This window comes from Corapipo altera, unplaced genomic scaffold, assembly GCF_003945725.1.
Source record: "Corapipo altera isolate COAL_440 unplaced genomic scaffold, ASM394572v1 51, whole genome shotgun sequence".
NCBI classification, from domain to species: Eukaryota; Metazoa; Chordata; class Aves; order Passeriformes; family Pipridae; genus Corapipo; species Corapipo altera.
Genome location: NW_020884892.1, coordinates 9574488 through 9602094, shown reverse-complemented (window position 1 = coordinate 9602094; position 27607 = coordinate 9574488). Strand labels below are relative to the sequence as shown.

General features: G+C 39.8%; 1 protein-coding gene and 1 long non-coding RNA gene across 3 annotated transcripts in view; one reads left to right on the top strand and one right to left on the bottom strand.

Moving 5' to 3' along the window:
• DEPTOR (DEP domain containing MTOR interacting protein) overlaps positions 1-8830 on the top strand; it is a 74102-nt gene extending 65272 nt beyond the window's left edge. Inside the window, exon 10 of the mRNA XM_027645617.1 lies at positions 6259-8830. Within this exon, the coding sequence (XP_027501418.1) occupies positions 6259-6387 (129 nt within the window). The 3' untranslated portion in view covers positions 6388-8830. The remainder of the gene's footprint in view (positions 1-6258) is intronic.
• LOC113948203 lies at positions 1494-25660 on the bottom strand. 2 transcript variants are annotated; one of them, XR_003528037.1, is made up of 3 exons: positions 25567-25660; positions 21641-21791; positions 1494-1772 (listed from the first exon to the last, which is right to left on the bottom strand). It is a non-coding gene; the product is annotated as an uncharacterized LOC113948203 (long non-coding RNA). The 2 variants fall into 2 exon arrangements; XR_003528038.1 differs by having other exon boundaries at positions 21711-21791.
• Between the last annotated feature and the right edge of the window lie 1947 nt (positions 25661-27607).

Genomic DNA, 27607 nt, shown 5'->3' with positions numbered 1-27607 from the left:
TGTATTTTGGGAATGGTTTGCCTTAAAGTTAAAATTATCACACCAGATGATAAGAAGAAATAGTAGTCAAGGAAGCATGTCCTAAACTATCCAATAACTGTATGTAAGTCAGTGTACATACAAACCATGAACAATAGGCAAAGGGTTAAATTCAGTCTGTCTCATGGTGGATGACTGAGCCAGCTTTCTCAACTACTACTTCTTTCTGTGCAATGTGCTAATAACTTCTGAAGTACCCTGGTCTCAAAGGCCTTGCAGTAGGACATGGCCCTAGTTTGAGCTGTCAGCTGCTAGAAATCTGCTTCAGATCCACACAGAGTCCAGGAGTGAAATTCTGGCTGCTCCAAAGTGAAAGATTAGTGCAGCATTTTTTAATATTTTCCTTCATACAGTTGCCACATGTACAGTAATATTCACACTGTCAATGGAAATTAATTAGTGGCAGTATTTTCAGAATCTCTTTATGCTGTTAATTGCTGATGCCAGAGCAGCTATCAGTACCAAACAGTCCGTGAAACCTTTCCATTTGGTTGACCTTGGTGCTGTTGGAGGAGAAAACTTGAGTGTACCGGCAGAATTTGTGCTTTGCAGTCTTAGACCTTGAATGTTCCCATTACTGCCTAGATAATTGTGTAAAATATCAGTGCTGCTGAAAAATAGCATTTTTTCCACTATCTTTACTGTGTCATTGCATAATCTAGCTTTGTATTCAAGAATTTCAAGCCTACATTGTATTTAGTAACATTGATTTCTTTGGTACCTATTTGATCTGCATTTGTAGCAGTGTTTATACTCTCTTTCTTAAAGAGAAGTTAACAAAAAAAAATCCTGGCACTGAAATGTAAATGATAAATCCATTGAGAATTAGGACCTTAAACCCCAGCCACTGGAGTGGGGTGCTCACATCTGCTGCTGTGGAAAGGGTGGTTCCTCAGCCACCTCCAGCCATGCTGCCTCCTGCCAGTCGTGTTTCTCTTCACCTTAAGCTTTTTTTTTTTTTAAATTTATGTCAAAGTAAGGTGGGCATGTAACCATGGTCTTATTCTACTCTTTCAAGATACATTTTCTGTTAACTGTGCATATCTGTTACTTCTTTCACAACCCATGATGAATGGTTGGGCTCTGTAAATTTAAATGATTTTTAGGGCTGTCCCAGAGAACTTTGCAATTATCTCTTGAAGCAAACTCTACAGTGGGAATTTCCAGCTCTTCATAATCTTTTACAGCACCCTTCTAAAAAGTGTGCCTTGAAAAAGAAAGGAAATTTTAATAGGATTTTTAAATATAGTTAATTCAAAGAAGTCCAGCAAGCAAGGCCTAGCTCCATAGGGAGAGGCAACTAAAGCCTACAGTGCCTAAAGCACAAACAGTGCCTGAATATCCAAGGAACTAGGCTAACTGCCTATTCTCCAAGAACATTCCTGTTGCATTCATAAATATTAAGGTCATCCCCAGGCAGAACTAACTCAGAATTAGTGACAGGTATGCAATGCTTTTATTTAATACTGCGCTTTAAGGTAATTGCGCAATTCCACACCCATGCATGCAGCCAGTCTCTGACATCCCATAGAAGCATCCTGCACTCATCCTCATCCCAGCTCCTGAACAACACTGGCTCAGCTGTCCAGCCCTGGTGCAGGCAGCTCCCTGCGAGGGAGCGGGGCTTTGGTTTGGCCAGCGGGCGATTCTCCCAGCAGGAAAATCAAGGGGTGTGGATGTACATCTGCAGGGCAGCTTGGCAAGGCTGAGGAGAGGCAGGCAGCCAAGGCTTGCTGTGGAGGAAAGAGCAATTACCAGTGAGGGGGAGGAAGGGTTGTACAGCTCCAAGTACAGCACAATCCCAATTTTGGCCAGTAAACATTACGGTAACTGATTATTCTTGCCTATTCTTGCTGTCTTCAGTCCAATGGTAAATGGCATGACAAATCTTTGCTATCTTCCTTAAACAACAGGTTTCAAGATCCTTTCTGTTCAAATGTAAGCCCAAACTGGAAGATTACCTTTTTATGGAAACACCTGGATTAGTTTAAACCTTCTGTATGTGTCATGGAAAACCCACAGAAAGACAGAGGTGCCTTTTCTGCTATCCTTGCTTCCGTGGGCTGCTGTTTCCCATGGCGGGAATTGAAATACTCAACAATAAATGTTTATTGCTGTAACACTTAAATGTTTGAAATCAGTTAAGGGAGGATTTTTCATTTGACTGTTACTTTATTTAACTGTTATTAGTTCTGTGGTTTCTAGGTTGCCACATCCTGACCAACAAAATGGTCAGAATTTATTCTGGGGTGTATCATTTCTTGAAGTCTAAGGGATGAAAAGGGATGCTTATCTCCTGTCAAGCTCCTTGGAGAGCTATGAGGAAATGAGCAATAAAAGGTTCTTTGAGGCTCTTTTAGCTGTAGTTTATCATCTATTATAGTTACTGATGTGTGGAAACCAACAGAAATACTTTACATGTTTATGGTTACAAAGCCCTTAACAGCTGTAGCTATGGGCTGAGCACTTACAGCTTTTTGAAATTTCTTTTTATAAATATAACATTAAATCATTGTGATTTTGTAAACCAGTTGCCTTAAGAAAACCCCTGAGATAATAATATGTGGGTTGATCTACTCAATCAGGGTTGGTTTGTGGGTACTCGCTTGCTCTCACTTGTTTTCCAACTCCACCAATAGAGCAACACGGGAGGTGGGCTTTCTGGGGGCAGGGCTGATGATGGCCAAAATGCACAAAGCAGCACTTCATTTTATTTCACCTTGCTGGATGCTGTGCTGGATGGGAAATCAGGGTGGGGAGAAGAAAACTGGGTGAGTCAAGGGCACTCAGCATAATGAAGGGCTCAGGATTGTGTAAACCTCTTTCCCCTCCTTAGGACTGGAGGACACAGCAAATTTCTTTATCCCTGAGGGAGCCAGATCTGGAATTTGCAGAGACTCAGTCCTCAGGAGCACTAGTCAAGCAATTACTATGCAGAGAGCTTTCTGCCTCAGGCTGGCTGGCCCTTCATTACAATTTCCTGTTCCTCATGAGTCTTTTCATACAATTTTATGACAGGACTGCACTCTTCTCTGAGTGCATTTATCCTCTCTGCATTTCTGTTCTCATCTGGCTTGGGTGGACTTCTTGCATCTAATCCTCTCCAATGGAAATGATGAAACTAATAAGCCATTTGGATCCAGTGCAAAGGATGGCACAAAGGGGACTGTTCTCAGCATTGCTGGTTAATAGTACCGCCAAGGGCATGCAATAAAACAAACACATTGAGAACACAGACGTGTCAACTCTTGCCTTCTGCATAAGAAATTCACTCTTTGGCATCCAGACTGCTGTTCACACTACGGTCGAGCCTGCACCATCCACATTTATACTGTAGCAGCCCTGTATGGGTGAGTGGCTGGTCTGGAAAGTCTGTTCCTCTGCCAGAGATGTTCCCGGAGGCCCCTGAATGCCCCTGACATGATCCAGCATGCAGATTTATCCATCACACACTTGCATGCCTGTCCCTGGCCAAACACAAATCCCATGCATTGGGATTCCAGTAACTCAAGAAGTCTGAGAATATGCAGCAGTAAAACAAACATCAGCCATTCAACTTCCAAAAATTGCATTAAGCCAGAAGAGACAATGTTGTTTTTGAAGGTCTGTTTTAAATCAACCCAAGTATTACTCTGAAGCTAGGGCTATAATTCAGTAAAACTTGATACAATCTTGGAAAGCCATAGAAAGCTTTAGGAAATACCACTGGAAGTTGAGACCTACAGATACAGCAAGAATCTGCATTTTTAAACTAAATAGACATGCCACTTATATAGTAATTGAAGCACACTGCAAAGGATGAAGGGTTACCTTTTCAACAAAAATCCTTACATTTAGAAGTCTTTGTCTGCATGCAAAAACTGAACCATTTTCCCAATGCTATTTGCAGCGGAAATATTCATATAGAGGAAAGGTACATCTATACTGCCGTGGCAGTTGGCTCAGTGATATTGCTGATTGCCTTACTTCGTTGATCCTTTAAGCTACCAGGAAGGCTGACTTCTAGGATATTCAGCTCTGCAGAGGAGTTTGGAGGATAGGGGGTAAGGTGCAAGAGAGAGGTCAGCCCTCCCTTCAGGGGCTGCTGCTCCTGCTCTAAGGAGAAGAGATTAAAATAATTTGTGACATTTTTGATGAAATGTTACATTTTTGGATTGGCTTTGCCTCCTCTAGAATTTTCCTTAAATAGCTACATTCTGTCCATTTTGCACAAATATTAATTGAGTTTCACTGCACATTTTACTTGTGAGGGAAGGTGGCTGATGCACAAAAGTTAAATGACTTCATATGTAAGAAAATCTATTTTAGAGTTAGCATTGAAGGACACCAGAGCTGCTTCCCACCTCTCCTGCATCCATTTCTGTATTGTGTTTCTACCTAAATGGGAAGGGTAAAAAATCATAGACTCATAGAATTGTTAAATTTGAAAAGATTGGTTGGTTTAATAGCATCGAGTCCAACCATTAGCCTAACACTGCCATGTTCACCACTAAACCGTGTTCCCAAGTGCATATTCACATGGGGGTTTTTCATGCTTGCAGGTATGGTGATTCCGCTATTTCCTTGGCATCCTGTTCCAATGTCTGACCACCTGTTCAGTGCAGAGATTTCATTTAATATTACAGAATGAATTAGGTTGGAAAAGACCTATGAGATCATCGAGTCCAACCTATGACCTAACACCTCCGAGTCAACTAGACCATGGCACTGACTCTCCCCTGGTGCAACTTGAGGCCATTTCCCCTTGTCCTGTTACTTGTTATCTGGGAGAAGAGACCAAATCCCACTTTGCTACAGCTTCCTTTCAGGTAGTTGTAGGGAGTGATAAGGTCTCCCCTGAGCCTCCTTTTGTCCAGGCTAAACAACCCCAGCTCCCTCAGCTGCTCCTCACCAGACTTGTGCTCCAGACCCTTCACCAGCTCTGTTGCCCTTCTCTGGAGATGCTCCAGCCACTCAATGTCTTTCTTGAAGTGAGGGGCCCAGGACTGGACATAGTGTATGAGGTGTGACCTCACCAGTACCGATCACTTCCCTGGTCCTGCTGGGCACAGACCCTTCTTGGCCACGTGGGCACACTGCTGGCTCACGTTCAGCTCCTGTTGACCAGCACCCACAGGTCCTTTTCTGTTGGGCCGTTTTCCAGCCGATGTTCCTCCAGCCTGTAGCACTGCAAGGCATTGTTGTGACCCAAGTGCAGGACCTGGCACTGGGCCCTGTTGAACCTCATAAAATTGGCCTTGACCCATCAATCCAGCCTGTCTGTATAAAATAAAGCATGACAATTTCTAGTGATACTTGCTTCATAGCTTCTTTCTTATAGACTCAAGATGACATATGAGTAAGATAACCTTCTTGTTTTCATTGAAACATCAGGATGATATTATTGTTCCTTTAGGCTCCATATTTTTATCATTAAAAACACAGATCTAGACACTACACACATTTTTTGACCTTTTTACCAAACACAGTAATATTATGATTAGATACAAAGAAGGCTTAATGTCTTTGAGGAATCAATATTGTCTTTTTTTCCTGCACTTTTTTTACAATGTTGATGTGACTTTTTCTCTGATTAACTCTTTTAAGATATACACTTATGTTGATCAGAGTATTTTTGTCAAGAGCTTTTTAATTGAAAATGGCCTACAATGATACAAAACTTCCAATATTTGAATTTGTTACAGCTTTTACAAAAAAAAAAAGCATATCTGAAATTAATTAATAAGCCATAGTTGCTGAAGGAAACTAAAACCAGTTACATGGCAGTGACATTTTAATCTCTCCTAGTACTGACTTCATATTCCATGATATTATTTCCTAGAATTTGGATGCTTTGATCTAGTGAAGTAATCAATGCAGACTTTGCCCTAAGCCTGGAAACATGATGCATATTTTTAATGTGACTACCAAGAACTGACTAAAATGTCTTCTAAGAAAATGTTCAAGACAAATGAAGGACAACAGATTGTAATAGCCAGAGCTGACTTCATAAAATCATAAAATGGCCTGGGTTGGAAGGGACTTTAAAGATGTGTCCTCTGCTGTGGACAGAGACACCTTTCAGTAGGCCAGATGGGTTTTTTTAAGAGTGGTGAATGAGATGGTATGAAGAGTTCTGGAGGGCTTGCCTGCTCAGGAGTTGATAGTACATCTGTGTAAATAACCTAACAAAAAAAAAGTCTAATGCCTAACTGGTTTTGGTGCTTGCTTTCTCCTCAGGTTTGCCAGTTTGTTGTATCTGTCAACGGCCTCAATGTTCTTCATGTGGATTACAGGACAGTGAGCAACCTCATCCTGACTGGCCCTCGAACAATTGTGATGGAAGTGATGGAAGAAATGGAGGCCTGAGAAGGCAAAAAACCCTCTTACTGGATATTTTTGTGAGAGAAATGGTGACAACCATGAAGTGACATGAGACAAGGCAGCAGGATGTTGCTGTGTCTAAATAGATGATTTTGCTTTTAGGGGAGGAGACTCTCTTTCACTTAACAATAATACCACTGGTGATTATGCTAAGATGTGAACAATAGATACCAGCAAATTTTCACTACAGACTTCTCTTTGCCTGACAGAAACAAGATTAAGGCCTTTAGATTGTCCAGCCATATCTCCATCAGTCAGAATGGTTTCCAACCTATGAAGTTTTGCATATTGTCTCATAGTCCACCACTGGATCAGAGCACTTCAGGAGGTGAAAGAGCCAAACACGGTGGGGTCAGTATGTCACAGATGGTTTGCATGACATATTTACGTTGGTAAGCATTGTCCTGGTGTCCAGCTTTGTCCCTGGAGCATGTGCAGTCACAGTTGCTCTCTCCTTGGGCCAAGGGACAGTTGACTAAATGCTGGCTTGATTGTAATCAAACACAAATGAGCTGCAAATGCATGAAAAAAGAGGTGTCTGTGCTCTGTAGATGATACTCTGGCCTGAATGTTTGGGCCTAACTGAATACATGGGTTAGTCTAGAAAGAAAATGGAAAAACGTGTGGTACTTTTACAAAATCTGCCTTTGAAAATTGGTCTTTTGGTTTCAATGTCTGCACACTGGTTTAGGTTCTTCAGTATAAGATATTGATTTTGAGGTTTTTTCCATATCTGTAAATGAAAGGTGCCTCAGGCTTGCTGTTCATCCCTTTGGAGAAATTTTGGACACCTTTATTCCTAAAAGAAGAATATTTGGCAGGTTGGAGTGGAAAATTCATAGTGTTAGCATTAGGAATGATACATCCACATGTTCCACTAGCAAGAGTACACTTCAAATTGAAGCAACATACTTGAATGTACATTAAGCCTGTCAGCACTTTCCAATCATCTGATGTTTTGCAAAGAACCAACTTGCCACATGAGCTGCATTTGACACTGTTACTAATAAAATATTGTATTTAACTGACTCTTACTCTTTTTCAAACAGTAGGGTTTCTTCATTGATTAAAAAAACTCATTTATACAAATTCCATATTCTGCAGTTAGGTGACTCCTCAGCTTGATGACAAGGGGACTGCATGGGTTTTCTTTGATCTTTGAATGGGATAAATACATTCTTCTCCACAAAATTATAAATGTATTTTGCAGACTTTCTCTGCTGTCTAAATTTTACAATTAAAGCTTGACTTTCTGTATGCACATACCACAAATCATTCAATTATGGGGTGGGGAAAGTATTTTTTCCTCAAATAATGTTGCAATATGTTTTATATTAAAAATTGTTCTCACTAAATAAATTGCTCTTTCAGTATGTTTTTCACTTACTCAAACATTTTTACATCAGAGATACGGCAAGTCTTCAAAATCACATGTGCCTGCAACTTTGTAGGTAGAAGTCCCTGAGTTCTTTATTCCTGATATAGTATATCTGTGGTTGATTTTTCACCATGAAAACTTCTCATATTCCACTAATATGCAGCAGTGAAGAGAAGTATGAAACTGCACCTGCTGACTTGATATTAACCAGGCACAAGAGTGTTTGGAGAATTTGTTCACACTGTCATCTGCTAGGACAGTTGTTTGTCCCAATTGTACCTCACAAAATTTTGTAACGTATGTACAACCCATACCAGGTTATCTTCGGCAGTTCATCTAAACTAAACAGTTGGGCACATAATGATATATGAGACTGTAACAACTGTCGATGGTATCCACTTGGAACAGTTGGAAAAAATAATTCCAGAAATGTTTCAGTATGCTACAAGTTTTTTGATTTTGTGAATCCAGGAATGCTTCCCCCCCTCCCCCCGGCTTGTTTTGGTGGCTTGAGTGGTATATACTTTGTACCCCTTTAAAATATAAATTCTGCATGTTAGGCTAAGTTAAATATTAAAGTGTAAAGGATTTCCTTAGCAAAATGCTAATGATTCTCTCTAATGCCATTGTGGATTCTTCTGTATTACATCTCTTGCCTTAGTTAATATTCTGCTACAAGTTCTCTGTAGCTTACAGATAATTAAGAAACTGGGTCAGAATTGGGCTTAATAATGCATTACAGAGTGCACTTTAGACAGGAGCAAAAAGAGTGGGAATGGGGGCAGGGAAAAATCTGTGCATTTCACTGTGTTACAGATTGAAGATGGCATCTTGATTTGCAAAATACATTAGTCTCTATCACAATTTGAGCACGGTTACTTGCCTGCTTTTAATGGGGATTTCCATATGGTGTTCTCAACTTGATTGGCAATCCGGATTTTAATTAATTCTTTCCCTCTTCAATGTGACAAAGGTATTCAGATTATCTCTGCAATGAAATTTTGTATTTTTGAAAAAAGAATGCAAAGTAAACAATTAAGCTATGTGATGAATCATTCCCAATTAAGTTGCAGTTTGTCTGCACACAGTGCTGCATATGCTCCAAGACATCCCACAGGAGTCAGTGTCAAAATCTCATGCACTTCAGAGGGCATAGAATTTTGAATATAACAGACCACCTTGCTTCCTGCAAAGTGCCAGGGGAAATGTAAGATTATTCACAGAAGTGAGGCATTTCAAGAGATGCATGAATATCACAGTGTGGACTGAAGCAAGAAACTAGAAAAGGAAAAAAAACCCCTGGCATCAGCTGTAATAGCTTTGTTAAAAAGATAGGCATTTTTGTAAGTCTTACTCTGTTATGTGATCACATTTTTGATTACTGTAGATCTTGTAGATCCTCTAATAAATCTTTAAGCCATAATAATACAGATTAGTGCCACCTCTCTGCACATGTACATTTGCAAATCATTTATGAAACATCTTCAAGCAATATAATATTTAATTAAATTCAAGTAGCTGTTAAGATCATTGGAGCATTAAATCAGGGCAACATTTCTTGTATTTTTCTTCTGCTATATTTCCTACAAGATACATTATATTTATTATCTTCATCAAGATTAAATACCATATGTATAGTATTGAACACAACTGTTTCCACAGCTAATCCCATGGAAGGCATTTCATTCATGAAATGATGCAGTAAACCACTTCAGGTGTATCAGAATTTAATTCTCTGCATTTTAGGTCTCCATAGAAGCCGAAAACAAAATTTTCAGAAAAAGACATAGTGGTGTCATGGCAACATCTGAAATACGAGGGGGTCTGTCCTACTATACCCTCTCCTATGAGATTACCTTCAGGAAGAGGTTTGGGAGGAAGAAGTCCTGCAGCAGGACTGCTTCTCTTGGTGTTTTTCTTTGGTTTTTGGTTATATGATCATTGATAATCACAGAGAGCTAGGGATGTGTCAAATGCTGTCCCACAATTAGTGGTTTAATGGTCAGCAGGTCCCCTTAGCACAGTCTAGATCTCTAAGAAAATTGCCCCAGTGTAGTTCAGAGAATAACGTGAGATCTGAACTTGGGCACAGGGGTGCAGGCTTAGTTGTGCCTCTTGGCCTTAGGACCAGAGAACAATCCTAATTTTATGTACTAACATAGACATAGCCACAGAGAATAGTCTGAGGATTAGGAAGAAGAAGCAACCGACTTCTGCACTGACAGCTATGATGCATGGAGACTTCCTTTTCCCTATGGATGGAAAGAGAATGATCAAATTATGGGGTAATACTTTAATAATTTCAGATAATACTTGGAATTAAATACTACTTTTAAATGTTAATTTTGCTAAATAAGTATTATTCTAATTTTAGAGACAGGAAAAGTGAGACAATATGTTTTGCAAAAATGTTTGCCTAATGCAAGACAGACCAAGAAATCAATTGTTGCAATTATGAGTATTTTCTTCCCAGTGTATAATTAGAACTAGACCACTTTTGTAAGTAAAAAAGCATGTGTATGTCACATGTATAAGTACAGCTAGACCACACCACTCTTCAAACAAAGTGAGAGAACTTCTAACCTTTTACAATGAAACTGCCATTAAACATTTCCATAAACCACCCTTTTTAAATTTGTCTTTCTTTATCTGGTGAGTGATGTGACTTACATTTTTCACTTATATGTGTTACTTATAAAACCAGAACTAGTAACTGCCAATGCAATAATTCCCTTTCTATACACACAGTGCAGATAAAAATACCATTAATGTCCAAGAGAGGCTGAGTGATTTTAAACCATTAACTTTTTCTACAAACTTCTACATAAATAAATATTTATACATTAATTTTTAAAAGGAGCCATTAATGTAACAGGTAATTTAAGAATGTCAAAGGATATCACAGGAGTCAGTGATACAACTAATTTATACTATAAAGGCAGTGTTTCATGTTTAGTTACTTAGTCTTTGTACTTGCAGTTCCTCAGGAAAACTCAGAAATATTCAGAAGGGAATAGCTGTAACTGTCAAACTGAATGTCCTCTAGAAAAATGGCTGTTGTTTTGCAGTTAGGTATCCATTCTCATATTGGCCATAGGAGCTGTGAATTTCCAGTACTGTTGAAACTCAAATTTCATTAACACACACTTGAAATTAAATGTTTAGCTTTAAGAGCACATGTTTTAAACAGACATTGTACTCTAGGAAGTGCAAATCATTGTAATGCCTCTTATACAAAAATGCTGCCACATACCCATAGGTATCCTATGTCAAAGTAGCTCTTGCTGAACTTGGAGTACAACAGTTGCCTAATGGTTTCTTTATGGCTTTGTCAAACAATAATAATTTCTTTTCATAATTTGCAGTTCATTTGCAGAGGAAAATTCTCTTTTTATGTGCAACTTCCCGCTTCTGTTCCTAAGGCACTTAGGTCCAGAGATGTTCTACAAGATGGTCACTAGACCATGGTACAGAGATAGCTATTGGTATACTGACCACTTCAAAGAGTCCTTTATATCATGCCTGAGCAGCTGAACACCTCCTCTCCTAAGAAGTGCTCCCACTGCTCCTGCTGCTGCTCCTGCTGCATGCACCCAAGCAGGTCAAACTGGGAAACACTGGCCTAAAGGACAGTCCGTGCCCACCAGACTGTTTTGCCTTTACTAGTGATTTATATATATATATATATATATATATTAAATTTTCTTTCCCATTCTTCTACTTCTTTTGCCACATAGTTAGTAATGGTCCTACTTTCTGCTTCCAGCTCAAAAATTGGTTCTGGAAGATCTTGATGACCCTGCTTTTTTTGTACTTTTACTAGTCTGGTTTTGAGTGTCTCTTTATTATGATGACCATCACTAGCTTTTCATAAATTAGCAGTGCTTATTTATCAAGTCTAAGATTTCAGGAAAACAGGTGAACTGGTTGCTGCTTTACTATCAAATGTTAACTCACAAATAAAAAAAGCCTTGAGGTAAGAGAACAAAATAAGACCAAGTTATCATAATGATGGAATAAAATTTGTTTGAGATAAGAAATGCCACCACATCTATTAATAACAAACTTGCATATGATTCATAACACAGTATGGGCCATAGTTTTCATGGACTTTCTCAGATTATGAGAGAAAAGATGAGGGACCTCCAAAGAGTGGGTTTTCTTTTGACCTTCTGGATAAGATACCAGGGACTTCCCTCCATCACATATGGGCTGGAGCACAGCCTCCCAACCATAGCTGAGCTTAGAACCACATAAACTCATGTCTACACTGCTGACTGTAAATGACTGGAGACTTTAATAATTCCATTTTATGCCTTTCTCTTCAGGTTTTAGAGTTTCTTTTATTAAACAGAAAAACAATTAATTTCTCCATCTATACAATTAAGAAATGCTCCTGAAGAAATGCTCCTTTCCCCCTTCTGTTTCTGGTGGAATGTGTGATGAACAGAAATCATACTTTTCTGTTTGTACCCAAATACAAAGGGAATACTTGTTCTTACCTGCAGTTCTCAGGAAAACCTCCTCTGAGCCTCCCTGGGAAAATATTACCTGAGCAAAACCTTCAGTATGATGCCTATTATTATGTAGCTGGAAAATACATAGTATGTACAAACTTTTATTTAAAAAAAAGCAAAACCAAAAAACCAAGTTAGCTTGTATTAAAATGCTGGTTAAAGATTTTAAAGTAGAAACAAAATGAATGCAGCCCCCAGAAGAGGACCCATTCTGCAGGTGCAGTGATGGGGTGTAGTGTGTAAAGGTTCTGTCACAGAGCATAGAATAGGTTGGGTTGGAAGGGAGGGACCTTAAAGATCATAGAATCACAGAATATGCCGAGTTGGAAGGGACCCATCAACTCCTACTCCTGGCCCTGCACAGGATCATGTCCCTGAGAGTATCATTCAAAAGCTTCTTGAACTCTGTCAGGCTTGGTGCTGTGACCACTTCCCTGGGGAGCCTGTTCCAGTGCTCAGCCGCCCTCTGGGGAAAGAACCTCTTTCTAATATCCAATCTAAACCTGCCCTGACACAACTTCAGGCCATTTCCTCAGGTCCTGTCACTGAGCATCACAGAGAAGAGATCAGTGCCTGCCCCTCCTCTTCCCCTCACGAGGAAGTTGTAACTGTAATGAAGTTTCCCCTCAGTCTCCTCCAGGCTGAACAGACCAAGTGCCCTCAGCTGTTCCTCATACAGCTTCCCTTCAAGGCCCTTCACCATCTTCATTTCCCTCCTTTGGACACTAATAGCTTAATGTCTTTTCTACATTGTAGTCCCCCAAAACTGCCACAATATTCAAGGTGAGGCTGCCCCAGTGCAGAGCAGAGTGGGACAATCCTCTCCCTCAACCGGCTGGTGATGCTTTGCCTGATGCCCCCCAGGACATGGTTGGCCCTCCTGGCTACCAGGGTACTGCTGACTCATATTCAACTTGCCATTGACCAGGACCTGTGCTGTAGGCAGGGACACCTTCCACTACACCAGGTTGCTCAGTGCATCATCCAGCCTGGCCTTGAACATTACCAGGGATGGGACACTCCCATAATGTCCTGTTAAGTTTCTTAATAGCATCACTGAAAGAAAAAATATGTTGTACTTTTATGAGTAAATTTACAGTTTATGTTCTTAACCCTGTCTTCTCAATAAGAACAAAGTTGTAATTCATGTTTTTGCATTTAAGAACATTCAAGCGTAGAATGCAGTACATAAGAACTTAGTAAAGATATACATTTGTTTGTGAAATATCTCAGTTTCAAATACAACAAACTTCTCAAAGGAAACACATCCTCTAAAGAAAAAGATTTTAATTTACTTTATGAGGTAATTAAAACTTTTTTCATATCTTCTATTTATAAAATATTTATATATGTGTGCAAACATTTTATCAACTAAAAATAAATACACATGCAGGCTTGACTGAACAACTGTTTTGTCAGTGGAGTCCATCAATGGGGCTAAACTAAGCTCTTCATGTTTATTAGCAAAAGTTTAATTAAGCGTGATGTTGAACAAAGCCTTGGAAATATTAAGTGATTACACTCAGAAGAAGTGCTTAGTATGTTGCAGGATCAGGAATCCATTTAATTTCTGTTCTCAACGTGCCCTAACAGCCTGCAAAGCTTTTCTGGAAACATGATAAGATTTTCTTACAACTCATTTAAAAATTGCAGGTGGAATGTACTAGCTTTTATGGGTTAACTTGGAAAGGAAGAAACATGAACGCATTTAGGATCTTAATGTTACATTTTCCTGTTGCCTGTTTTGTTTTGTAAGTGTTTTCAGCTCAACTGCTTTTTAAAGATGACTTACTGCACCCTTTTGTTTTTTACTACAGTTGGGAAGCGTGTGTGTGCTTAGTCTATTTTGCCAGAATAAACAAGACCTTGTTGAATATGAAAGAATTCAGTATTTCAATTTCTATTACACTCCATCAGACAAATCATCTACTACAAAACATGCTTAAAAGATGCATTTACAAAACAGTGCTGAGTTACTCTCTTAAATGTTTGATTTTCATGATAAAATGTGTATTACACTTCTCATATTTTGTTTCATTATCCATTGTACATGATTGTATTATTGTTCATTCTCCTAAAAGATTATTTTCTGGGGGTTATTGATTCACCTTCCTTATAGCAGCATCCATATTCAATTCCAGAGACCATTTAAATATAAATCCCCTTGACCTTACCTCCTACATACTTAGAGAATAAAAAAAATCATCTCTTCTGGTTCAGAAATTGTAATTTGGAAGATAAAGGTACAAAAAACATTTACCTTAACTCTCACTGATGACTGTTTCTTTTGCAAAAACCAGACAATGCTGTCTAATGTGCAAAGCTTCAGGAAGTCATATAATACAGGAATAAAAACTTTATGATTGGGACCAAATTGTCCACATTTTAAAGGCTCTTTGATGATACCCTTTTCCAGTAGCTATCATGATTAACTCCTAACAATGGGCTTGTGATTGCAAAGATGACCTTTGAAATGTGGGTTAATGCAGTGCTCTTTTCCCAGAACTGCAGATAGTCTGAGAAAACATCACAGCAGGGTGATGGCATCTACTTCTACTTATCTAATTAGAATCTGAGCTCAGAAACCAGGGGCTTGGTTCTGTGGCATACACATAAATGTCAAGTGCCATCGAAGATGCTTTTAGGGCATTTGAGACATTCTTATGTAGAAGAGAGGACCTTCAGGGAAGCCCATGACCCCTCAAAATCATACCTAAAGACTAAGTCCCAGAGGATGTCTTAAATACTGTAGGATACTTCAAATTGCATTAGACACCTATGCATGAACAACTGAATGACATCCCTAATAACCACCACTTAAATTCAGCCAATTCAATTTCTCACTGCTGGTAATTTTTCGGAGTGACCCAGCTGTATATTCAATTCACACTGTTGATAGAAAAGAACATCCTGGCTGTCCAGTGAGTTCTCTGAGAAGTTGCTGCACACTTGTACCACACAGAACTGACTGTGATGATGTCTAATATTAAATGTCCCAAGAAATGTGTCTCTTTTTCTTTCCCTCTTGTGCTTTTGGTCAAGATGCAAAGTGGCCTCTCACCCAAAGATCTCTTTGGTTCTGAATTGTCTATTGCCAGTCAAGGGGACCAGAGCCATTTGTTAGCTGAGCTCTAATCTGCATATATAAATGATCATATACAATTACTTTCTGCATGTTTCCTGCTTTTTGGGTGTTACTGTCTTTAAGCTGTCCTGAAAAGCATTAATTTCACTCAAGGAGACACAGAAAGGCAGCAACTGCTCCCTTTAGGGAAATGAGATCATAAGAAGGAGTAGCAGCTACAGCAGTCACAGAAGATGAGAACAGAGGCAGAGGCAGCTGAGTATTTCCACATAAACCTGAGTTTTATTGCACTGGTTGCAATATGACAGGTATTGTAGCTCTTGGGTGTCTTGAGGTATTTATACACTGCCCACACACTTCAGTAATGGCTCTCCCTACCATGTCAGTCCCATCTCAGTGTTTGACATTTCAGCCCTTGGTGCAAGGGGAGCTTCTGCTCACCCCCTGTAGGAGAAGGGGGCAGAGGCAGTGTCCAAAAACAAATAAAGAATTCAAAGTGAAATTTATAAATAATTTAGGTGCAGACATAAAAATAAATTAATTTAAAAATACCTGTTAACCCACACAGGTGTTTAGAGGGCCATTGACATTGAAGATTTCACCACCAGTTACCTAATGTGTTGTAACTGTAGCCTAATTAGCTGGCTTATGGTGTTCATCATGTTCATGTTCTTCATGGCTTTTCAGCTCAGGGTCCCCCACTCCCAAAATCCACCATTCTCCAAGTGCCACCAAATGAGCTCCAACGCAAAATCCATGTGGATGACCTGGATATTTAAGGCCATCATGGAAGCCTGCAGAGGAGCAAAGCTGAAACCCAGTCTCTTAAGACCTTGGACAGTTTGCAGCCTGCAGGACAACCCTTCAGAGGGGAAGCAAGGCACACCCCCTTCAACACAAAAGACAGCAATCTCCTGTATTGACTGCAACCCAGACTCCATGACTGTAGAAAAATATTTGCCTTTATGTATTTTGAATCTTCTGTAGCCATAAATTTGTTATTCGCAACCTTGTATGTCCAGTTTTGGCAGATTCTTGTCACCAGTGTGCCAGGGGACACGTGCAGTCAACCTGCAAGTTCCTCAGCTCCACAGTCCCCTTCAAGCTCCTCCCCAAGCTCTGCTTCCTCCCAACCTTTCCTGGTGAGAGGCTCCCTCTGCAGCAAGCCCCAGTGCCAAGCTCCACAGGCTGCCAGCAGAGCTTGCTGAGGGCTGGATCAGGCCCTGGTCCCCGGGCGCTGTGGAACGTGTGGGAGGATGTGGAGGCCAAACCTCGCACTGCCTTGCGCAACCTCCCCGCGCAGCCAGAGCCATGTTTACCCAAGCAAAGCCACAAGAACAGCCTGTGGTTTGTAGAGAAGGCAGTTGTACAAAACACCCTCAGCAGCATGTTCAGTTCTGGGCTCGATTTGTCCGGCACATTCCTGCCTGTCGCTAAAAGCAAGCACCGGGAAGCCTTTTCAAAGGAATAACTTCATAGCTAAACCATGAGTATTGCTACAGCTCATACAATATTTTCAGTACAATAATATAAGTGGGAATTTGTAAATAAATATGACGGGTTAACATCTTTTGAACAATGACAATTGTAAAATGTGGGTTTCACTCTTGCAAAAAGATTGCAAATTATGAAGAGTTCAGATGTTTAATGTTACCTTCATTAATAATTCTAATTTTGTTACTGACATTAATCATTAAGTCCTAGAAATCTTACACACTCACTAAGTAAGTGAAGAAAATTAACACCAGTTTAACAAATAGTGTTGAAAATTGTTTGAGAATGCAGTTAGACAAATAACAATAGTGATTATAAATATTTATGGTGAGCTTCTGTTTTATTTACTCACTCAAAAATCAGGAATAATTCCATTAAGTGTACAAAAATGCCACCTGACTATAAGATTAGAAATTACAATCTGACTTCTTACTGGCAGGCTGATTTTAACAGCAGAAAGATAAGACAACTCATATTTAGGAAGTTATTTTGTAAATCTGAACTGGACTTGACCACCAAATGCAGCCTTGGTTTAAAAAGAAATACTACTGAATGTGAGAAGCACAGATTGGACTAAGATGGTTCCCTAAATCGCTCTAGAAAAAAAAGTCAGCAAAACCCAGAGTGGATTATCGTTGTGTCAATACACACTGATACATGAGGTAGTGATTCAGCATCACTAAAGCACCAAGTCAGGCACTTGTTTTAATGGGCCACTTTCAGTGTGGCACACTAGGCTCTCATCTGTGAACCCAGAAATAAGCCACAGCATTGCATTATCACAGTGTTACTCTGCTGAGAAAATTTTATATCCTATGAAAGATTTTATAAGTTTCATGAGGAAAATTTTTGAAAATTAACAGAACCTACTCAGCAATCTGAACTTACTTGTCTTATGAATGTAATACTTTTTGAACATGGCAAATGGCCATAGGCAGATTTTTTTTAAAGATAAAATGTAGTAAGAATGTAATACAATGGAGAAATAAAGCTGTTCTTAATTTTTTTCCAGTTATTTCTTTTTCCTTTAGTGTGTAGACAGTAATTACAGAAGTCTTTAAAAATATCAGCAGATATAATGCAAAGAAAATTAACTTCAGACTGTAAAGAAGGGCAGAAACACGATTTTAGGGAATGTACCTTTATGCTTCACAACTGATGCCAGTAACAAAATGCCTGTTCCTCTTTCTCTGATACAGTACAGAAGCAGGTAATGGACAGATATCTAGATGGTTCTGCATCACCTGGTGGAAAACTGCTCAAGGAGAGCTCCTGTGTGTGAGAGCTGAGCCAGAAGATTACAGAATTTCAAAGATGCTTATAGCTGATCCTATTCTCTCTTTTCCCCACCAGTGAATTTTGCTCTTGATTGTAATGGAACACAGTGAAACTCCAACCAGGTTGGTTTTATCAGTGCAAAGATTCAAGTCCCTATTGCAGGATCCTACAGTTTGCATATTTTAGGTCCAATGCAGAATTATTTTACTGAGAAAAGCTCATTGTCCAAAACCGCACTCTCCTGCTCAGCTTCCCAGACTTTCCAGGTTGGCAGCCTGAACAGTGACAGAGTGCAGGGAAGATGAGAGATGGAGCCTTCCAAAGATTAATATCAGTCACAGAATAGTCTGACTTCCCCATGGAGAGCTACCTGTGCTATATGGGAGACAGGAAGGCAAAGTATTCCTTCAGTTGGCTTTGGGAAAAAAGAATCGCACAAGATAAAATAGGATTGTGATGCATCTTGATGTAGTTGAACTGCTGTCTAATTGTTTGGATACTCAGTCTCTTCCACAGGCTAATATTAGTTCTAACAAAACAGCATATGCAAAAGCAATATGAACATACGGTCTGTTACTACAAGGACTCACATGCTCGCTTCTCAGTGCAAAAGCATTCAGAGCTTCCAGATTCTAAGGACTAATTCTCCAGGTCAAATGTTGCTATTTGAAGGGACAGATTGGCTGATGGACCAAATGGAAGAAGTTCCTTTCCAAGTGCTGGACAATAACAACAATAATAGATTTATGATTAACTAATATTTTTATTATTAACAACAACAACATTGTGAAATGCCCAGTGGTCTAAAGTAGATGTTTGGGCTATTCTTCCAAGACTGCAAACCACAGGACAGAGATTTTGATTCTATAAGATAGTGAAGAACATGTACTATTCCATCATTATCTCTGAAGATTATGCTGTAAGAAAGACTGTGTAAGAAACGAGACATTATTTTCGTCAGAGCCTTGTAACCTGTCTGACCTTAAGCACTGTGTTAATTTAAACAAGTCATAGACAAACTTTTTTCTGTGCACTGCAAGACAGAGAACTTTACTGTGGCCAGTGCCAATACTACAAGGACATTTAAATTAGAATTCATGAAGGTTGCCACCAGTAAATTAAAGATTACAATAGGGTCCAAACAAAAGAAAAATATAAAGGAAACCGCGAAAAAGCAATGACATGGGGATTACAGTGCTAGGCCAAGAAGCCTGAGATGAGAAGTCAGTCACTACAGTTTAATAAACAAATACTAAAAAAAGGTGGACTCACGGATGGAATGTTGCCAAATGTCCTGTTCTTACCTGAGTTTTGTGAAAAAAATAATTGAGGTGATGTTCGGGGCAAGATTCAGATGCTGCAAAAAGTTTAACAATAGCATAAAATACAGAATCTGAGTATTGAGAGTGAGGAAAAGAAACAAAGAAAAAGGGCTAACCCAGAAGCTTTTGAGATGTTATCTGCTTTTTGTGGTTGTAAACTACTGCCTCTCCTTTTTTCCGCTTTCTCATTCTTTGTCACAATACCCTATAATTCTTTAAGTTATCAGATCAATCACTTTGGAGCATAATTACTGCTGGCTATTTAAGGTTAGTTTATACACTTGCTTTCCTCCTGTGTAATTTCCTGTTATTTTTTTGCTTTATATTTAAGGTGCTTAAATCATGTTCAGTGGGAAGTGTCCAAGCACTTCCTGGGTGCACATGCAACACAAACCTAATTCTACAACAGATGCAGGGCAGAACGAGAACAGCCTCCTTCTTCTCTTTATGACAGCAATTCTTGGCAAACCAAATGACAATCTGAGTCGTAGGGACAGCTCATTGAAGACAGTCACACATACTCTTGCACTGCAGGTACCACTCTGACTTTAGCTGTAACCCTGAGCACCACCACAGTCCATCCCATGGCAGCACCTTTTTCTCCATGGAGGAGTTTCATATGAGCTGGCTTCGGCTGAGTGGAATCCTTCTGCACAGAAGCAGAGTAAAACAGGTCTTTACAGCTGTTAGTTTCTTGACTCTTACAATGTAGACCAAAGGGTTGTGTTTCAGCAGACACAGTACTTGAATTTGGATCTTCAGAAGCTCAAAAGATAGAGATTTGTGAATACACAGAAGAGATGTTTGTCCAAGACTGCCCCCCTCTGTTATTGCTTCACAGCCGAAAAAAAATGTTTCTAACTGCTGTAAATTCTTCTTCTCATATCTGACAAAGTGAGATTTCCAGTATACTGATTTTTAGTATTGATATGTATTGGAAAAAGTACTGACAGTTAAATGCCCCTGAAATATAAATATGGAAGGCATACTCAGTTTCTTCAGTGAGTATTTGAGTGGGGGTAATTTTATTAAGCTGATTGCAGTAAATAAAAATATAAATATTTCTCTATTCACATGTTTATTACTCTGAAACACAGGCTACGATTTTTTACAAAAAATTTTTACAAAAATTTTTTTGCCTTTTCTTTGGCAAATACAAATCACAGTACCATTTCTCTTTAAGAAAATTTCTGCTAAGGTCAATTCAATATTTTATTCATGGAAAGCTAACTTTATAAGTTTAACATGTGCTTAAACAAATATTGGAAAACTAAGCCTATTCCTGAAAATTCCAATCGTAACACTTGAAAATGTGTAGGGGAACAAAGTACCCACCTCTGACTTTCATCATCCACTTCAAATCCCTTAAAACAAAAGCAGCAAAGAGAACCAGGCTCCTTAAAACTGAACAAAGGAATCAGTTTAGATGAATAAAATTTGTGAGCAATATGAAGTACTATCTGAAAGGAGAGAGTTGTCCGGGTGTCTATTCAGTGGCATAAAAAATCCTATGTGTTGTCATGTGATATTATTCTAGGACAAATCTTAATTATTTTTCAGAGTCTAATGAATAGGCATGCTTTTCTAAAAATTACAGATAAGAAAAATGGAAAATTTAATTTTTCAGTAATCTACAAGATGGAAGGACAGGTCATTGAACAGCACTTGATCACTCTTGTTCCTCATGTCAAACGTGTACTAGAAAAGTTCTTAAAGTAGATCGAGGCAGACCAGAGGTGTGTAATTACAGCGTTCAAGGGTGTGTAGGGTAGGAGCTCAGAGCAGAAGCTCAGTAGGAAATGGACAAGAAACTCTGCTTCTTTTAGGTAACAGCTTAAGATATGTGCTATTTGGAAAAGAATTCTTCCTTGTTCCAGACACCTTTTGCATTCGTTACCCATGGTATTTATTACAGAGACCACCATGGTATAGCTTCCAGCACTTACTGGGTTTAAATATTCATTTCAACCAGGATCTCATTCCAAAGAAAATTACTTCTTGCACAGCCAGCCAGAATCTGTAGCTCTTTTGCTTATTCAGTAAAAAATGGGGGAATCCTTCCCTCTCTGTGTTACACTGTACCATTGGTGGGCTGCAACTTACTCTGCCCTGCAGCATACTCCAGAGACAGCTTTTACCAGCCAAATATTGTATTTGTACCTACCTATTTCCAGGTGCTGGTACATCCAAACATCACAAAGTCCAGTCTTTCTTCTTTACTCAGGGCACCCTACCTCCATGCTGGCAGTGTCCCAGGACCTACCCACCAGATTCGGCGCTCTCTCGAGATGGTCGATGAAGTCTCAGCATGTAGCCTGGGAGCAAACGGGAGCAGTGATCAAAGGATTTTGCACTTTGACTGCAATCTTTAGTAATGCTTTTCCCCACAACTTACAGACACACTGATGAGGCACAGGCTAAATAAGTGGACAGTGACGTGAATTGAAAACCAGCTGAATTTCTGGGCTCAAAGGGTTCTGATCAGCAGCATGAAGTCCAATTGAAGGTCAGTCACTGGAGATGTACCCAGGGGGTTGATACTGGCCCCAATACTGTTTTTGACTCTTCATTACTGGACTGATCAATGGTGGAGAATGCACCTTGAACCAGTTTGGAGATAGTAAAAATCCTGGGAGGAGCGTCTGATGCATAAGAAGGTTCTGATACCATTCGGAGCACCTTCAGCAGGAGAAATAGCAAAATAGGAACATCATGAAAATCAGCAAAAGGATTTGCAAGCTCCTGCCCTTAGGGAGGAATAACCTCAGACACTAGTACACACTGGTGGCTGACTGACTTTGCAGAAAAGGCCCTGGGGTGGTGGACACAGCTGCTGACAAGCCAGGAATGTGCCCTTGCAGCAAAGAAGGCAAACAGCCTCATGGCCTGCACGGGAAAGAGCACTGACAGAAGGCTGAGGGAGGTGTTCTTTCCCCTCTACTCAGTCTTGGCAAGACTGCATCTGGATGCTGGGTCAAGTACTGAAGTGAGTCCAGTGAAAGACTATGAAGATTGTTAAGGGCTCGGAGCATCTCTCATAAAGAGAAGGCTCAGGGAGATCTTATCCATATGGATAAATAAATAACTGATGAGAGGGAATGAAGAGAGAGCCAGACTCTTCTCCTTGTACCAAGCAACAGGGTGAAAGGCAACAGATACAAATTGAAGCACATTAAATTCCATCTGAGTGCAAGAAAACATTTGTGTTTTGCCTTTTTTTTTTATTCTTCATTGTGAAAGTGGTCAAATATTGGAGTAGGTCACCCAGAGAGGCTGTGGAGTCTCCATTCTTGGAGATACTTGTAACTCAACTTGACATAGCTCTGGTCAACCTGCTCTAACTGACCCTCCTTGAACAGAGTGGGGCTGGATTAGATGTTCTCCAGAGGTGCCTTCCAGAGATTCTGCGATCCCGTGTAATGCTCATGGATCCAGAACATTGCCCAGAAACAGACCAGGAAATTCCTTGCCCTTGCATCGTGATGGAGAAAGAGCACACACGAGCCCTCCCTGTCCAGTGAGGTAGGAGGGGCTCCTGCCCTGTGAGTACATAGGCACATCAGAGAGGATAACATCACTTCTCTGGTGCTCAGCTCTGAGGAGGCCGTGGGTGCAGGAATTAGTATCTTCAGTTTCTCAGCAAGCTGAACTCAGCCTCCCCGCTGCTCACAGATTTTAATATGTGACTGGACTCCTTCCCCTAAATGGATCTGGATAAGCTGCACATGTCAGAGGCTAAGAAGGAGGAAAGTAGCTCCTGGCCATGTTGCCAGGCTCATACAGCCATGGTTGTTCCACTGGCCAGACAAGGGCTCAGAAACTAGCTCAGATGATGAAGTATAAACACGGGATAGATCAATCACACCTCACAAATCTGAAGAGATCTAGTTTGACTGCAGAATGAAAAACTAACTTTATGAAACACTAACCTTGTCATCCTTCCCATTACCCTCTGGTACCAAACCTCCTACTGAGAAGAGAGCAGAAAAATACATGACTGAGTAATATTTGGGTTTTTTTCCATCTCCCTGTGCTCCCTTTGCACAGTTTTGCTCTCTTTCCTGTACGTTTGGAGGAGCAAGACCAACCCTAAACATGAACAGTTACACTTCAGTGGTCATGGCATCAATCTGGTTTCTTATGCATACCTTTCACTTACCTCATTATGTGTAATAAGCTTCAGATGAATAAACCTAGCAGCTCACTAAAGTGCTGACAGCACCGAAATCCAAAAAGTATCAAGGAAATGAAAATGACTCATCTGACATGTCAACCAATAATGAAGCAAAGCTGGACTACTCTGACAGTCCTGCCTAAAAACAGAGATGTAAAAAGTCACATTTGTGGGGTTGATATCAGAGAAATAGTTGTAGCACAAAGAAAGCCACTAGAAAAAAATATTTCACAAAAAACAGCTACCATTTTCAGAAGTCATTTCAATGCATATTTATATCACAAAATAATTATGAAATTGTCTTAACTAACAAAGAGAAAAATTTAAAAGTAAACATGCATGACTAATACGTTAGAGAAGGTGGATCACAATCAAGATATTTTTTCTGTATTTTTAATTTGGGCAGAATACAGTTTTAAGTCCTTCTCTGCTCTCTCAGTGCATGACTTCATAGATCACCTAATTACTGCAAGTGTTGACACTGATCTTGGCAAACCACTTTTCAAGGAGCATTGTATGTTCCATTATATTTAATAATATTTACAAAATGTAAAAGACAGCTATGCATCATCTCAAGTATTACCTCTGTTCTTGTGTTCTTTAGTTTTTTAATAGCAAAAAAAAAAAAATTAAAAAAATCTATGAATTGTTCTTTTGCCTAGGGACTAGTTTGAGTGATTCAAATAGGTGTTCCATAGTCAAAATCTTTGAATGTGACTACAGTTTTTGGATGCTGGGGAAGAAAGAGAATTTAAAAGTGTACATCTCTTTGTAAGATATTTTAGTTTAGGAGTTAAAAATGCTAGTCAGCTTGAAACACATCATTTTAATAAAAGAATAAAAGATGCAATTAGTTTTTAATTATTTGCCATTTGCAAATATCCCCCAAACTTGATATTCTCATTTCCCAAGTCTTGTGAAAAATGGTATATATTGCATTCATTAGTATATCAAAAAAGAGAAATATTCTAAGTATATCCTAAAAAGCAGAAGATATTTAAAAAAAGATAAAGATTGATAATTACAGTGCAATTCTTTCCCACACTCACCAAAATCATCTATTATTTTGGTTTCTGTTTAGTTCGCACAAGTATTGCTGTTGGTGGTCCATTGCTTGGGTCAATCACACCACTACATATTCAACCAGCTCACTTTGTGGTCACGAGCCTGCAATTATTCTCTTCTTGTGTTGGATTAGTGGAATTGTTCCCAGCTGTATTTTCAATATCATTGCCATGTAATCCTATTTATAGAAATTTTGTGGAATCTATACTAGCCAAGCAAAGGATAGTCCGTATCTTGCTGATGTGAATACTTTTAAAATGTGGTGGCTGTAAATTGTTCTTGTTCTTTTGAAATCACTGAGGCTTGTCTGACTCAAAATAGTGGAAGGTAAATTCATGAGGCCAATTCATATTCAGTAAATTTACTCTTAAAAATCAGTGTGGTGGGTTTTTTTGTCTTTTTTTTTTTAATGGAACACAAGAAGGAAACAGTGGTAAATCATTTGTACATTAATATTAAGCATATTTTGATCTTGCTCTATTTCCAGATGTGCACCTTATACAAACTCTTTCAAGGAAGCTTTACATTTTAACTTTTACCTTGAACTTGTCAACAACATGAGCTCTTCCCTGGAATTACGTAAGGAGGTTAAAGGTGCCTTCCAGAGAAAGCTGAGTAAACTCAACAGTAATAAACATCATTAACTCTAAAAGTGATCAAATAGTGTAAAAGTAGCATTGTAAATCAGGAAAATAAAATGATATTAATAAAATCAGCCATCTTACCCTTGAAAGCACACACTTTGCATAAACTTAAAATATTAATTTCAATTCTGATTCAAACAGGGGATTAAAAATTAAAGTATAAAGTCATTTGAAGGCTACAAAGAGTTAGAGAATCTATTTACCCACCACTGGGATCCTCAGGACCTTTTAATGTTGTCACAGTACTCTGACTAGCTGCAGCCACAGGATGGTGCTCACGGACTTCAGATACCACATTATGAATCTGAGGAGGGGAAAAAAAAAAAAAAGAAAGATAAAGAGAGGGAGCTGGACGCTCCCTTTGGCAGGCTGTTCCTTGTCCTACCCTGACATACATGAGCCAGCAAGCAGTCATGGACTTACCTCTACATTTACTGTCTCCTCAAGAGCACTGCAAATAGCCTGATCCATCAAGGGAAGCCTGCAGATGTAATGTTTGTACTTTGTGTGATACTGGGTCTCTCACAGACACAGTATCACACAAAGGATGTGTCTCTCATCCTTCTGGACAAAATGTCCAGCACACAGCTGGATAACCATGTTACATGATGGGTGAGCAACTGGCTCACCCAGTTGTGAGGGCACAAAGAGTTACAGTGAATGGGGTGACATCAGGATGGTGCAAGGTCACTAATGGAGTTCCACAGGGCTCCATCCTCGGCCCAGTGCTCTTCAACATCTTCATTAATGACCTGGTCCCAGGATTCGAAGGAATACTAAGTTTGCCAACAAAACCAAATTGGGAGCAGCTGTTGAATCCCTTGAGGGCAGAGAGGCCCTGCAGAGAGACCTTCATAAATTAGAGGGCTGGGCAATCACCAACCATATGAAGTTTAACAAGGGTTGCACCTGAGATAGGGCAACCCTGGTTGTGTGTATAGACTGGGGAATGAGGCTGGAGAGCAGCACTGCAGAAAGGGACCTGGGGGTCCTGGTCAATGGCAAGTTGAATATGAGTCAGCAGTACCCTGGCAGCCAGGAGGGCCAACCGTGTCCTGGGGGGCATCAGGCAAAGCAGCACCAGGCAAAGCTGGTCGAGGGAGGGGATTGTCCCACTCTGCTCTGCACTGGGGCATCCTCACCTTGAATATTGTGGCAGTTTTGGGGGACACAATGTAAAAAAGACATTAAGCTATTACAGAGTGTCCAAAGGAGGGCCATGAGGATGGTGACGGGTCTGGAGGGGAAGCCGTATGAGGAGGAGCTGAGGTCACTTGGTTTCTTCAGCCAGGAGAAAAGGAGACTGAGGGAAGACCTCATTGCAGTCTTCAACATCCTCATGAGGGGAAGAGGAGGGGCAGGCACTGATCTCTTCTCTGTGGCAACCAGTGACAGGACCAGAGGGAATGGCCTGAAGTTGTGTGAATGGAAGTTTAGGTTGGATATCAGGAAAAGGTTCATCACCCAGAGGGTGGTTGGGCACTGGAACAGGCTCCTCAGGGAAGTGGTCACAGCACCAAGCCTGACAGAGTTCAAGAAGTGTTTGGACAATGCTCTCAGGCACATGGCGATTCTTAGGTGTGGTCTATGCAGGGCTAAGAGTTTGACTTGATGATCCTGTTCCAATACAGTATATTCTATGATTCTATGATCCATTTCCTGGTTTTCTGGAAATTGCTTTTAAGCTAAATACATAAGTTGGGGACTGAAAAGGTACAAACTGTATCACATTTAGCATCAGTGAGCTACTCTACTTGACTGGTATGATCATTGGCCATTGCACACAGTTGGCAGCGCAGTAGAATAACTGCAAGTGACAGGAACTAGGAATCTGGTAAATGCTTTTTAGATCTGGGAGTGCTTTTGAACCTTTGCTGTAGAAAACAACTGGATTAAAAGGGTTGCTTTGAAGGTCAAACACTTCTGCAGTTTCAGTGGAAAGATATCTGTGCGCTGTGAACTTGGGAAAGAGTCTGCAGGACTGGGAATCCTACTCAGCAGCTGAAGGTCCTGGTTTACAGTTAGTCAAAATCATCTCCCTGAGAGTTACTGCCTTCTCTTTCCCTAGCAGGGGCTCCTATTTATATTAAGAAAAGATGCACATCTCTATATCACCTACACCTGTTTCTTAACTGCAGTCCTTCGGAGGTTTCATTTGTAATTTTACACAGATGACCAGGCATGTTGTAATGAATATTTTCATTCACCTCTTAAATTCTCAGGACTTACAAACTTCGTTAGTAGTAGC